This window comes from Sprattus sprattus, assembly GCF_963457725.1.
Source record: "Sprattus sprattus genome assembly, chromosome: 7".
NCBI classification, from domain to species: domain Eukaryota; kingdom Metazoa; phylum Chordata; class Actinopteri; order Clupeiformes; family Clupeidae; genus Sprattus; species Sprattus sprattus.
The window spans coordinates 23,876,641-23,890,451 of record NC_137926.1 but is presented as its reverse complement, the minus strand read 5'-3'; the positions used below and the strand labels follow the sequence as shown (position 1 = coordinate 23,890,451).

At 41.4% G+C, this 13,811-nt stretch overlaps 2 protein-coding genes across 2 annotated transcripts in view; both read left to right on the top strand.

Annotated features, from left to right (window-relative positions):
• The first annotated feature begins 635 nt into the window (after positions 1–635).
• On the top strand, positions 636–3,784 carry pdcd2l (programmed cell death 2-like). The gene is made up of 6 exons (XM_080841618.1): positions 636–947; positions 2,133–2,296; positions 2,415–2,819; positions 2,900–3,010; positions 3,254–3,411; positions 3,626–3,784. Exons 1-6 carry the CDS (start codon positions 840–842, stop codon positions 3,754–3,756), a joined length of 1,077 nt encoding a protein of 358 aa, XP_080697744.1. The 5' UTR covers positions 636–839; the 3' UTR covers positions 3,757–3,784.
• Positions 3,785–4,171: 387 nt separating this feature from the next.
• banp (BTG3 associated nuclear protein) overlaps positions 4,172–13,811 on the top strand; it is a 46,800-nt gene continuing 37,160 nt past the window's right edge. Inside the window, exons 1-7 of the mRNA XM_080842683.1 lie at positions 4,172–4,289; positions 7,463–7,541; positions 7,684–7,772; positions 8,015–8,214; positions 8,961–9,062; positions 9,564–9,733; positions 12,969–13,208. Of these exons, the coding sequence (XP_080698809.1) occupies positions 7,472–7,541; positions 7,684–7,772; positions 8,015–8,214; positions 8,961–9,062; positions 9,564–9,733; positions 12,969–13,208 (871 nt within the window). The 5' untranslated portion in view covers positions 4,172–4,289; positions 7,463–7,471. The remainder of the gene's footprint in view (positions 4,290–7,462; positions 7,542–7,683; positions 7,773–8,014; positions 8,215–8,960; positions 9,063–9,563; positions 9,734–12,968; positions 13,209–13,811) is intronic.

Genomic DNA, 13,811 nt, shown 5'->3' with positions numbered 1-13,811 from the left:
AAATCTTCTCAAGGACCTGAAAGTAGCTGTATGCCCAACAGACTGTGGCACAGATCCAAAGGCATTCACGACATCCAAAAACACAGAGGTCCCTGCCTCATGAATTTGATGCCAAATCATGCTCTAACATCTAGACAAACGTGCACGGAAATATCCATCAAATGAATTGCTTTCATATATGCGACCAACCTCCTTCCTACCACAACACATAGGCCAAGTAACATTACTTAATTTACGTATCATGATAGGCAAGTTATGTTCTGCAGAGAGCAGAAATTAAGTTTGGGGATGGTGTTACATTATATATACATTCTTATTATACGGTCTTCTGTAATTTTGGCAAGTAACCATATAATAAAGGGATCAGCAGGTCAGTATAGGAAAATATATCCCTTCTGGAAATCAGGATTCATTTATTTTCCTATACTGACCGGCGGACTATACATTAACCCTACCTAATTCCTGTTACAGTCGTACAATTCAGTGCAATTTAGAAAACCTGCAAACTTTGTACAAGTGTTTTTTGAAACTTTTCTATCGTTTCCTGTTTTCATTATGACATGGTCGATATGGGGCTCGAACTGAGTAGGCAGGCCTTAATTTGTTCTCCTTAACAGAAACACATTGCGATTTTAATATAAAATAAGGAAAACAGAACATTTATAGGCTACAGGACAGTTTCAGAAGGTAAATGTTGGGGATTCAAACCCAAAAGTGATTCATAATAAGGAGCATAAACGTCTCATTCCAGCCTGTCAGAACACAAACTAGTTTGAAGTCTTAGCTGGGAACAGTTAACACGTGTTCGTCTCGCTTTATCATGGAAGTTTCCAGTTATCATGGCAACCCCACTAGAAAATCATCTTATTGGGCTGTGTGACGGAGCTATTGATAACAAGAGGAAAAACCCTTCAACATTTTTGACAAACAAAATCGGAGATGAACCGGTGAGTTCCCGTTTCCTGGATGTTATGAAGACCAACTTAGCTAACATGTCTGGTTTACCAGTAGCCAAGGGCGACACGTGAAATACTCTTCCTAGTAGACTACAGATAACTGTACTTGTTTAGTTTGCAAAGTAAACATTTCACACATGCAACTGTTAACATGATAACCTTTGAACGAGTTCATGCAATTGACCAGCCTGTAAAATTATGGAGATATGGGTAAGTTACGTTAGTGAGCTAGCTGGCTAGCTGCTGGCTAGCTAAGTAACGTTAGTCAGATTTTTGTGCTATGTAGGTAAAAAAAAAAAAGAACATTAAGAGTAGTGGACGTCAGCAGTGCTGTAAGAGCAGGTTGCAAACACATTATCGATATGTCAAATTAAAGCCCTGTCTTCGATATGCTAGCATCCACTTAACTTAGAATTCCATGTACCTGGCTTTAATAGATATATTGTGTAAATATGTAGTGCGCTTTTAGGCGGGCTAGTGGCGCAATGGATAACGCGTCTGACTACGGATCAGAAGATTCTAGGTTCGACTCCTGGCTAGCTCGTAAACATTTTTCTCTGTTGAATCTGAGACATGACTATGGCAGTGTACCAGAAACGATACGATTGTATAAAGCTTATATAATATATATATTCACTATTATTATTTAAATGTCATTAAACTGTATATTTTTAAAAAATGGTTCATTATATCACTTTTATTGGAACTCAGTTTGGAAATTAAATTGCCATGTGCATGGGGCATGCAGACTATATCACTTGTCCCCAGATCAGCCATACCATCAATTAAACGTGAGGTCGCTGATTGTGTGTAAATAAATGTATTTGTAACACAATCATGTTCAATCACTGTCTGTAGACAACCTGTGAAAAGGCTATTTGAATAGGGAACCCCCTTAAAACATTAACCCTTCAAGAATCAAAGGTTTGCATTTATGGTAAGACAGCACCCTCAAGTGAATTTTTTTGGATTTACAACGTTAACAAACAATAGACTACAACCTTGTGGACTGAGGAAATTCCCAAAGCACAACGCACTCCTTACCACTCTAAAAAGGCAGAAATAGCAGGGATCACCAAGCCAGGGACTAAACCTATCCTTTCATATTTGCAGGATTTGCATTTAATTTCAAGCATTTTAGTGTGTTTTTCGTTCTCCTGTGTTGGTGGTTTTCAGGACCGGCTTCCTGCTGTATTTCTGAGATATCCAAGATGTTCTCTGTGCAGTTCCCCTCTTGCACATGTTGTGCAGGTATATTGCCCTCTTGATGCCTCTCCCTATCATCGGACCATAACTGTATTTGCCTGTGCAAACTCTGACTGTCATGGGAAATCTGACAGGTATTTTTCTCAAACCAGATACTATGTTTTTAATCATATGAGATATGTATTCTGTGAAGTTTAGTTAATGTTATGTTGTTAACCAGCTGTGATGGCCATATTCCTCTGGTATGCCTAGCTGGAAGGTGCTGCGCTCACAGTGCCTTGAGTCAGACATCAGGTCCTCCACAGAGGGAGCATTGGTGGAGGCCACAGCTGTGCAGGAAGTGCCCATGGCTAGCACTGACTGGTGCGATGATGCAGACGACTGGGGTGTGGAAGAAGGTAGTGGTGAAACATGGACCGCCAGTCAACCTCCAACTACTTCTCCTACCGAAGCTGCTTCAGATGTCAGCTACCAGCTACAGAGCCTCAGTATCAGCACAGTGGAGGAACCTCAGGCCAAGGGCCCAATCTTTCAACCCTTCTATATCAGTGTAGTGGAGGAGTCTGACTTTGCCAGGGACAGTGGAATGGAGCATGCTCAAGAGCTGCTGAAAGAATATGAGCAACGAGAGGGTGCAACTGTGACTGAGCTTGGAGGGTGAGCATCAGCCAATGACTCTTGCCCACTTTTGTGCTGGTCGCTTGATGGTTCTTGAATGTTCTTGGTTTCTTTCTCAGCTGTGAAGGAGGAGAAGGAGAAAAGTATGAGAAAACAAAGGCCAGACACGGGGATGCAGTCTTCACTGATTTCATGAAGAGAATCTCTCTATGTCCTGAACAGGTTTTAAGGTATGCAGTCAAATTTGTCAGACAAGTTCGACAGTTACGTGTCGCATGTTTAAGGTTTCCATATCTGCCATTGGTCATGAAAAGTTCTTTTCATATTACCAATTGATCTATGACAGCACATCTAAAAGTTATTTTCCTAGCTATCGGAACTGAAAAATAAATACATGGAATGAATATCTTTTGGATCTAAAATGTAATACCAATCCAAGGAACAGCCATGTTATTCTCAATTTTGTTTCATAGATACTGTAGAAAGGGCTCACCATTGTTCATCTCCAAACCACCTTCGGATGTAAAGCAGATTGTTCCACCATGCAGTCACTGTGGAAGTTCTAGAACATTCGAATTCCAGCTTATGCCAGCACTTGTCAGTTCGCTCCGCATTTCTGATCCAAACTCAGGTGAGTGTCCTGTGGCTATAGGTTTAACTTGAGTTGAATAACACATCAGATTAATTTACACATTCTATATAAAACCATATTTAGAGCTTCAAGGCTAAATATAAAATTAACTTTCACAACATTTTTGGCAGAGCACTTCTTCCTTTGCGTTTTGTTCATGTATCTGATTAATATATGTGGCAGATTAATGACTACTCTCTTTATGTTTATTTAGAGCTGGCTGTGGAATTTGGAACAGTCTTAGTTTACACCTGCCAAAGAAGCTGCTGGATATCAGGCTCAAGTTCACCTATGGAGGAGTTTGCTTTTGTACAGGCAGATCCTGACCAGAAACTCTTTAAATGACATCACTGTTTTATTGACCATCTGCTTGTCTTCACTGTGTAATACAACAGTTATTGGTGACTCAAGGAACTGTTGGACTTTTTGCAAATGTATAAATAAATAAGTATCAAGTATTTGATATTTAATTGAATGTTGAGATTATTATCACAATGTATGTACCACTGATAAAGGCTATAGACACCTATGCTATACTGTTCGAAATGAAAACTGGATATTTTCCCGGTACAATATGCACCTCGCATGATCTATTGGTAATGGTTGTGGCAACCTTCTTGGGCGTGAAGTGTAGAGATTATTTACAGCACTGGAAAAGTTCTAAACTGATAGGCATCCCCCCTTGCTGAGGACAAGTTACGTTCCTTTTCGAAAGCAAGTGTAGTACTCAACTCCGCCTCTCGCAGTCGCAGTGTACAGACAGAGGGCCGTGAAGCGAGCCTGCTTCAGCCGAGCTCAGGCAAGGAGCGTTTTTCTCGCGAGGAAGGGCGCCATTATCGGAATCCCTACAAACAACACGAGAATTCATCATTCACACGGTAATATAACCCAATCTGACACAGTACATATCTCGAGAGGTTGAAGCAGTGTGTGCAACCTATTCGATGTTGGTGGTTGCTTGAGAATACAAATGCCCGAATCCTCATCAACCGAATTGAACTTGATAGCCTTGTTCAGGGCAACGCTACTTCAAATGAGGCCTAGAAACATTTGCTAGCTTGCGTACCTCTTTACATTAACATTAGTACTTGCAAGCACTTTCAGCTAGTTGCTAATGCTAGCTTGCTAGCCAGTGTTAGGCGCTTAGCTAGCTAACTATCTCCCAGCTATCAAGGAAAACATGACTGAATTTGTCTAACGATAATCTAACTACAATTGGAAAAAACTGCCCAATTAATTAGACGATGTCAAAGCTGGCTGCGTGCAAATGTTAACGAAGACCATTACCCGATGAGTTACCATAGACGAGCCACGACTTTTACCTTGCTCGCCAGATATCAAGGCGGTTATGTGGCTAGGTTAGCATTGTATACCGCCAACACAGCCAGATGGATCAGCAAGCCAACTTTGAGTTTTATAGTAACTTCGCTAGCTAGTGAGCCTCAATGGCTGCACTGGTAATGTGATGGCGATAGATATTTGGTTGTATTCAATTCACAAATTCACTGTTGGAATTATCTTTTAATTTGAAAACCCCAACCTATCTGGACTAGCTATCGGTGTTCAGCATTTCAAACGTGACTGACTGCTTCAAAACATTTAATGCCAGATTTCGCAAAGCAGATACATTGGCTAGCTCGCTATGAATTCTGACAAGGGCAAATTATACGACTCTGGTTGCTGAGGCTATGCATAGTTAGTTCTTAAGAACAAAAACTCCCCCCCCCCCGACGATTTCATACACAACACCTAACCTTAATAAAATACCAATGTTTTAGAAGTGTCGGTTACAAGATATCTTGACGCCTGCTAGCTAGCAATGATCGGTTCGGCATTAAAGAATGAAATGATGCTCTGGGGATTTTGGCCAACACTTGGCATAGGCTGTACCGCCACCTTATACCTTCCGCTTAACTCCCCATAAAATGTTGCTTTGTACACCATAACATTTGCTGTCGTTTTTAGCGACACCTCATCATGTGAATATAAGTGGACTTTATTTCTAAGACCTCATTGCATTTTCAGTTATAACACAGGTTTGACACAAATAAAATGAATATTTATGTATTTAATATAATATTTATTGTGTAAAATGTTATATGATAAAAGCACACTTAGTTACAGTATTTCTCTGTTCCTAAAACACATTTTTTCAAAACATGCCTCGGTTTCTCTGAACACTAAACCCAAGTGCCAACTCCCTAAACCAATTCTGCTAAACTTTAAGCACAATTCTCTGCTTTAAACACAGATTTCAATTGTTAACCGCACTTTCTTCAAACCACAACACACAATTCTCTGCTTTAGACACAGTTTTCAATTGTTAACCACATTTTCTTCAAAACACTAAACACCATCCTCTCTACTTTGCATGCTTCATCAATGCCAAAACCTCATTGTGTTCAAACAGAAAACACTGCTAATCAAATGACAAAACTTCCATTTCCAAAGCTGTTGTGCAATTTGAAATCAAAACTTTAGATCCTAGTTTGGAGAACAATTTATGGCAACATTGAAGTGAGTGGTGATCAGAGGGGCAGAGGAGTGAGAGTAAGAGGAGGAGGAGGAGGAAAATGATGAAGAGGAAGAGCAAGACGGAGAGCCATTACTGTATCTCTGATGAGATTCAGGCCAATGTGTTCAACCATGTGGTCAACATGGGTTTGACCATGCAGGAGGCTGGCAAGGCTGGCCAGAGGGTTCAACCAAACATAAGCCGCTTCTCAGTTGCACCGATTCTCCGGACATTCAGAAGAGAGAATGGGTAAGAAACACTACTATGACAGTAAAACACTAGTTTGAATGCCTTACTGTATCAGGAGCATAGTATTGTTGTATTTTACTGTAGAATATTTTACATTGTACTGTATTTGTAAAATTACAGTATACGTAAACAAATACAAAGTGCAACCATTGATGACCAAGACATATTCCTAAACATCAATACAAAGAGCCTAGCCACAGTGGACCATGTTCTAAGGCAGAACATCTCGAGAATGAAGCAGGTGTACAGGGTGCCTTTTGACAGAAACTCTGATAGAGTCAAACAATTACAGTATGATATGACTATGTGCAAGTAAGTCATATACGTTTCCACAACTGATTACGTCCTATCAGCACAGAAACATTACTGTACTGTATTGTAATCCAATCAAATGTTCAAATCAAACTGTATTTTCAGATGTTTCACAACACAACAAATGTCGATATTGTCTTGAGCAAGAACAGGATGCAGTCTAGTTTTTTTGTCCTTTTATTATTTTACATTTTTCTTTCATTTTTGAGTTAAAACATTATACAGTTACAATATTTTACAACAGGAGAAAGCGTACAGTAACACTGGAGATGAAAAGGCATAATACTCCTGATAAGGCCTTCATACTAGTGTTTTCCCATTTCATAGTAGTGTTTTCCATTGAGCACATCAGTGTTCAATCAATGCTTAGAATGTCTACTCAAATAATGGTCTGTGTTTGTTGTTTGAAAACAAAATGCCCTTTTGAGGTGATATAATAGTGTTTTGAAACCAAAGTGTCATTTTGCAAGAGATATAAAGGGTTTTGCATTTTGTGTGAGTGGTTTTGGGATTTGTGTTTAGAGCTAAGAGAAACCGAGGCATGCTTTGAAAAAATGTGTTTTAGGAACAGAGAAATACTGTAAACAAAAAATATCTCACTTGTGATTGAGGTCACATAGGTTTGTCTAGTATTCACTTTTGATCAGATGTCAGGATGCAAATAATGTGTTATATTACCCTTGACTTGCCTGCTATCATCCCTGACTAATTTAATTTGTTAGAGAAAAAAGAAGTTGGTGTGTTTCAGTAGGCTACATCTCAACCACAAGAAATTCAAAATCAGTTAATCAAGGTTATGTGCAGGCTATTCATATTTTGATGAACAAGAATTTCTGGGATACTGACACCAAAGAATCTCACAAATGTTTATTATGAGTAGCCTTCTTTTTCTGTTGAGCAGAATTATTGTGGGTATTACTTTTGAATATGTTGCAAAGGATAAAAAATAAGATACTTAGTGTGTGCTTGTCGTAGGGCTGAATAATGGCAGAGCATGATTTGGTGGAGATGGTCCAAATAGCTGTGGAGGACCTGGGACAAGAGGACCAATCAGGTAAGATCTATCTCTGGTGCCAAACTGCTTTAATTTGTTCCAAGTTGTGATGGCATGTTCTCGTTTTAAAGCACCTAAAATCGTTTTTACCAAATGGTGATTGGTATGATGCGTTTTCTTGTGGGCTGTTTGGTCTGTGCAGACGGTCTAGAGAACCATAATGACGACGAAGGGAAACCGGACAGAAAACGTGCAAGAGTGGACATCTCAAGCCAGGATGCCACTCTGAAGGTACACTCCTGTCTCACAGGAACACATCAGTCCCCTTGTTCTCTCCTCACTACGCAGAGGCAAAAATGGGCTATTCCATTGTGATGTACATGCACCTTGTAATGTATTCAGAACACTAGTCACATAAAAACCTAAAACACTTGATGTAGATATACTACAAAGGTTAAAGTGAAGGTGAACATTGCTTTATTTATTTTTATTTTTTGAGATCTTTGACAGACATATTTCCCCCCTCTTTACAGTCCCTGTTGTTCTCCATGAACCAGTCCATTTGCCAGAGGCTTGACTCCATGGAGGCCAAGTTGCAGGTGCTTGAGGCTACTTGTCGGGCCCTGGAAGAGAAATTGGACGCTGTAGTGAACAAGAACCAGGGGCCCATTCAGGTGCCCATGGTGGCTGGCTCTCCACTAGGGGCCACACAGACATGGAATAAAGTGCGCTGGTGAGTGGAGTTGGTTGCTGGGTCTCCTTGGTGGTGCAAGGAAAGTGGGCTTCAAATATCAGACTTGTCTTATAGCTCTGTGGTGGTGATTTGGAAAAGGTGAATATTCTATGTAAATACACACATGCGAAAACTTACCATCTCAATGTAATCACAAATCTACCTCTGTATTTAGGGCATTCAGTTCCTAACTATATTGAATACATATGTTAAAAACTTGAAATAAAATAGGATTGAAAGATACAGGACTGCCTGGCCAACTCTCACATGCACTACTATGGAGGCGGGCAGGCAGGCAGACAAACAGACTCAAAAACACTCAGAAGCTATGTCTCGATTTGCGTTGTTGCAACTCTTGCTATTTTGAGTGCATAGGTGCATGGTGTGCTCATAACGGTCAAAAGGTTTGGGTGTAAAATGCTTGATCCTTCACACCCTCAACAGTTGCCATCTTTGCTACGTAGCAGAAAGGCAGGGACCACTAACCTCTTTTCCAACGTTATTCAGATTACATTGCGTTGACATTGCGATTGACATTTTCTTTAAGTGCACAACTAGTATATGTTCTATACGCAGTGTACTACATCTAAGTCTACTGAAGGAAGTATCCAGAAAAAAACGGAGTGTCGCACAAACAACCACACACACACACACACACACACACAGACTGGTACAGAATTTGTCGCTGGTAGATATAATGGTTGATATAATGATGATATGATATAATAATTTTTCTGTTCCCTCAGTGTGGTACCGCAGACCAATGTGATTGTAAGCAGCGACAAGCCAAAGATCCAAGAGGAGACCAGCACTCGTGCCTCTGAGTCTTTGGAGAACCTCCTGAGCAAGTGAGGGCTCGCTGCAGCAAATACACACATAAACACACACGCACACGCACACACAGTTGTCACTGCAGGCAGGAAAACAACATGCCTTGACCTATCCTTGATCCTTGACCTATGTTGTGTAGTATATTTACAATATATAGTACAAGGACTGTCAACTCCAAATATTGCCATTATATACAGTAAAGTAACATTGCCCAAGTTCATAAGCCAAGTTCAAGGAGAAGCTTTAGAGTGTAAGTACAAAGCAGGGAAGATTCTTTGAGTCCATGTTGAAGGCTGAGGTTGAGCTAAGCCTCAGCTACAGAGCAGCCACAGTTTAGGCTTGTGTGTGTGTGTGTGTGTGTGTGTGTGTGTGTGTGTGTGTGTGTGTGTGTGTGTGTGTGTGTGTGTGTGTGTGTGTGTGTGTGTGTGTGTGTGTGTGTGTGTGTGTGTGTGTGTGTGTGTGTGTGTCTATCTGTGTATGTGTGTATGCATGTAAACAACATCATGTTTTGATGGCAGCACGGTGGGTGGACGGCGTCAGAACACCATCCTGGTGAAGGTTCCGGTGCATGAGGAGAGTCAGGACGAGCAGGAGAGCGGCTCGGAGGCCAGCGACTCTATGCCTGGCAGCGGACAGGGCTCAGCACAGAATCACAACAACGTCACCCTCATCACACTCAACTCTGAAGGTAAGAGCACTCCAGCTAGGAAGAAGGCGTAGATGTCTATGAGATGGGAGCCAGCGGGTACAGAGCTGTGCAGTGAGTGAAGCCTCACTCCCCAGCACCTTAAGAGACGCGCTAGTCGTGACAGGCGCTAGCCTCCTTGCTCCATGCACGGGGTTGCAGGGTCCAGCCTGGAGCGGGATTGTGCTTGTCACCACACCGTTTGCATCCTTTTTAGATCCCCATATTTGGTCATGGAAAAAGCTTTGTGAGTTTGGTGTTTTGTGTTGAGGTATTTCATGAAGGGATTTCAATGAGTGTCACACCAGCTAGTATCAAGGAGGTTGAATGCCATTAGTTTTCACAGCACAGGTCCTGCGTTTAACCTCTCTCAGTTGGTTGGCTTCCTGTTGGAGCTTGTTGTCAGTGTTGTTTTAATGCACCATGTGCGGCTGAAATTGAAACCTCGATCTTTTCATCTCTCTCTCTCTCTCTCTCTCTTTCGCTCTGTTGAATTTATATCTTTCTTTTCATCTGTTTCCTCTGTTTGTCTTGGACTCATCCATTTCCAATCTAATCACATCTGTTCCTTTTCTGTTTTTTTTTGCTAGCATTCTGTATAGGCTGTGTGTGTATCCTGTGCCATGCTGTGTGACTGGCACTGTCTGTATTCTGGAACATTGCTTTCAGTCCACACCTGTCCTTATAGTGAGTTTGTGTGTGTGTGTGTGAGAGAGAGTGAAAGAGAGGGGGAGAGGGTGCGGGTGCTCTCAGACCTTCCTTGTTATGTGCTAGGGTCCCATTCTGTTTCTCCCCACCCCCCCAAAAAAGTCCCCAGATGCGGACACCCATTTTAGGGATGTATTTTTAACCCTGTGTCTTGGCAGTCAGACAGCAGACCCAGTGAGTTGACTGCAACCAGAGAAAGATAGTATTATCCAGGCCCACCTTTGATGCAGTGGAAGGATCATAGGGAGATTGAACACAATGACCTGTGTGCGAAATAGGATTTGCCAAGGGTCACAGCAGTGTTTCATGGTGGAATGGAAAAGAAGGGAAATAAACTGTTTTCTGATTGTAGTTTTTGGTTTGTTTGTTCAGATTGTTTTACGTGCGTGCAGTTCAGGCTGGTGGAATTTGCTTGCAGTACAGCATGGTATTCAACAACACCCACTCATAACAAAGCACACATCAGACATGAAACACAGAACACATGCTACATACAGATGTACTCGGAATTATGTCATTCAGAAACGTAGATGTAACCAGATGTATAGGGCAGCCCTAATGCTGCATTATGATCAATGCGATATTAATTCATCACTAATTACAAACAAGTTTCCATTATTTGAGAAACCGCCTGGTCTGTCTGATTCCCTGAGAGAGTAGAATTCTATACATTTCCATTACTGTTAGTGTTTATTAATGACATTTAATTACAGTTTGTCTCTGTTTTGCTCAGGTTGCAGCTGTTGAAACTGGGTGTTATTTAAATTGATTCTCCTGAAACTTTTGATGCATGTTTTTTCCCCATAAATTATATTTGCTGTGGATGACTGGTGAAGATGATGTTAATTCCAAAACTGTGAATATGTGAAAATCATTTAGTTTGTTTGTGGGTTGTTTTGATTGTTATTTCTAGCAAATTTGGTCAGATGCAATGTTTTTTTTACATTAGCTGCCACAATATAAAGTGATGATAAATGTGAAACATGTTCGAGCCATTTGAAGACAGCTCCAACAGCTCCAACCAATCCGAGTCTAGTTGCAGTCTAGGGTCATTAATTTGATAAACTGTGCTGAACTTAAAAAGCCCTATCCTTTACAGCAAGCAAGATTGAAATGTTTTGTTTTCCAGGGTAGAATAACTCAGATTACTCAGAGCAATTAATTAAATTACCATGCACTCTTTGCGTTTTTAAACCATGAACTTCTGCAAGGGTCACACATCTGTCACCGAGTCATGACAAGATTTAGTATCCTGCCATTCCCTTCAATGGGCTCATGGTGGCACTGTAGCACCAAGTGTCAGGAGATGAATGTTCAACTGTTATTATATTATTTCATAATTTTTTTTTTGGAGGAGCAGTTTTTCCGTGGTACTATAAAAACCTTAGCCAGCACCAACGCCATACTGTCTAAGTAAATGCCAAACAATTGCCAGGTTATTTTTTGCTGTGCCAAATTCCATGTGGAGCGAGTAGAATCCTGGTTAGCTAGTTATATGCACACATTGGGTCCAGATTTACTAAGAGCTTTGATGTGTAGACTGTCTTAGCGTCTCATTGGTGTACGACTGAGTGTGACCAATCATGAGCTGGTTTTTGCTAGCATGGAAACATTTTGCCTGCGGAGCTAGTAAATCATGCCAGTGCCTTTGATGGTTCTGTTGGCTGGCTGCCTCAGAGGCACGCCCTTCTTTGGAGAGCCACAGCCCTGGCAGCTTAAGTTTGACACTGAACTCATTCAGGTAATGCCAGAGAGTGTCTAAACAATGCCCTAAGACCGCTAGACCTCAATGCACTTAATAATAAAAACGATAATAATATGATTTTATTTTAAATACATTTGATAAAGGTGGACGAATTGCCAAAATGCCACTACTTTGACCCACCCATACACTAACCCTACTAACGTCTCCTCTTGTATGTTTGCCAGAAGGCTCAGTTGGTGTGTTCAGACAACTACAGGGGATTGTGTACCGTTCAACCCCATACTGTTCAGCCTTCATGAGAAAGCATAGTGCTAGCATTGTCAGAGTATGACTGTAGGGTGCATGGAACCTGGCTTTCACTAAAGTCATTGTAGAGTATGACACTGTCATTTTGATCATTGCTGAAAGGCTCTGGCACAAGTTCCCCCACAGTGCTGTCTTTCTTTCAGTGTTTTTATTTCATTTGTTCTTTATCAACAGTGGATTAACTGCACCCAAAGATTACTATGACCCAGTAGAATTACTCTGAATTTCTTGTGCTGAACCTTTTTTTGAATGTAAAACTAAAACTTGTAAAATAGCGTACACAAGATATCTATATCAACAGTACTAGACTTAGACAGAACCACTTTATTCCACCTGAATCTTCACAGTAGACCATCTTTCTCTCTCTTTCTTTCTCTCTCTCTTTCTCTCTCTCTCTTATGCTGTATGTAAATTATTGATGTATTTGTGTGAGAAACTTGGTATAATGGTATAATGCAGGTGTATATCTTTCTCTCTCTCCCTGTCTCTCACTCACCCCCCCCTCCCCCCCCCGTGCAGAGGACTACCCCACTGGCACGTGGCTGGGTGACGACACCAATGCTGAGATGCGTGTGCGCTGCCCCATCTCCGCCGGCGACATGCTGCACATCAGCACCAACTGCCGCACGGCGGAGAAGATGGCGCTCACGCTGCTGGACTACCTGTTTCATCGCGAGGTGCAGGCCATGTCCAACCTCTCCGGCCAGGGCAAGCACGGCAAGAAGCAGCTGGACCCGCTCATGATCTACGGAATCCGCTGTGAGTTCCCGGTCAGCCCAGGCCAGCCCAGCATGTGGCAAATGTCCAGGTTTAGAAAGTAAACACACTTTTTGCTCTGCTCCACACACTGCTTCAACATTGATGCTTATTAATCATTCTAGAGGGAAAACGCGAAAAATAAATTACAGAGAGGAGGTTTCAGGACATGGAAGTGTAATGACTTGGTAGTGCAAGCATGCCTTAGTTTTAATATGTTTCTCTTAAACACACTTTTAAAAGCCTCCTGGGGAACATGCTGTCAGTGTGTGCTGAATTTCTGACACAAGGCACAGGAAGCCTTATCTGCCAGAGGTTGGTGCTGAAGCAGAGTTTCACTGCAACCAAGTTGGAGCACACCTCATTGGAGTCATTTTGTAAAGGGCAGCCAAAATGAGACCAGAAAACACTAGGCTGGAAGGTTTATATGTGTCATAAATAGCCTACAATATTACCAAGGAGTTATCTTCATGGTTAATGAATGACAACTGAATGAAACTGTTTTTTAATACTGCACATGTTAAGCTTTATAGCTGAAGCTAATAACCAGACACTAAAGGAATGCTGGGTTTGATAATGAGTTCAACTGTGTCCAGGCCAGGGTGT

Bases quoted from the DNA above. Each gene is read 5' to 3' on its own strand.
- pdcd2l (XM_080841618.1), top strand. From the start codon at position 840: ATGGCAACCCCACTAGAAAATCATCTTATTGGGCTGTGTGACGGAGCT. The intron at 948-2,132 runs GTGAGTTCCCGT...GGTGGTTTTCAG, and splicing joins ACAAAATCGGAGATGAACCG to GACCGGCTTCCTGCTGTATT. The intron at 3,011-3,253 runs GTATGCAGTCAA...TTTGTTTCATAG, and splicing joins TGTCCTGAACAGGTTTTAAG to ATACTGTAGAAAGGGCTCAC.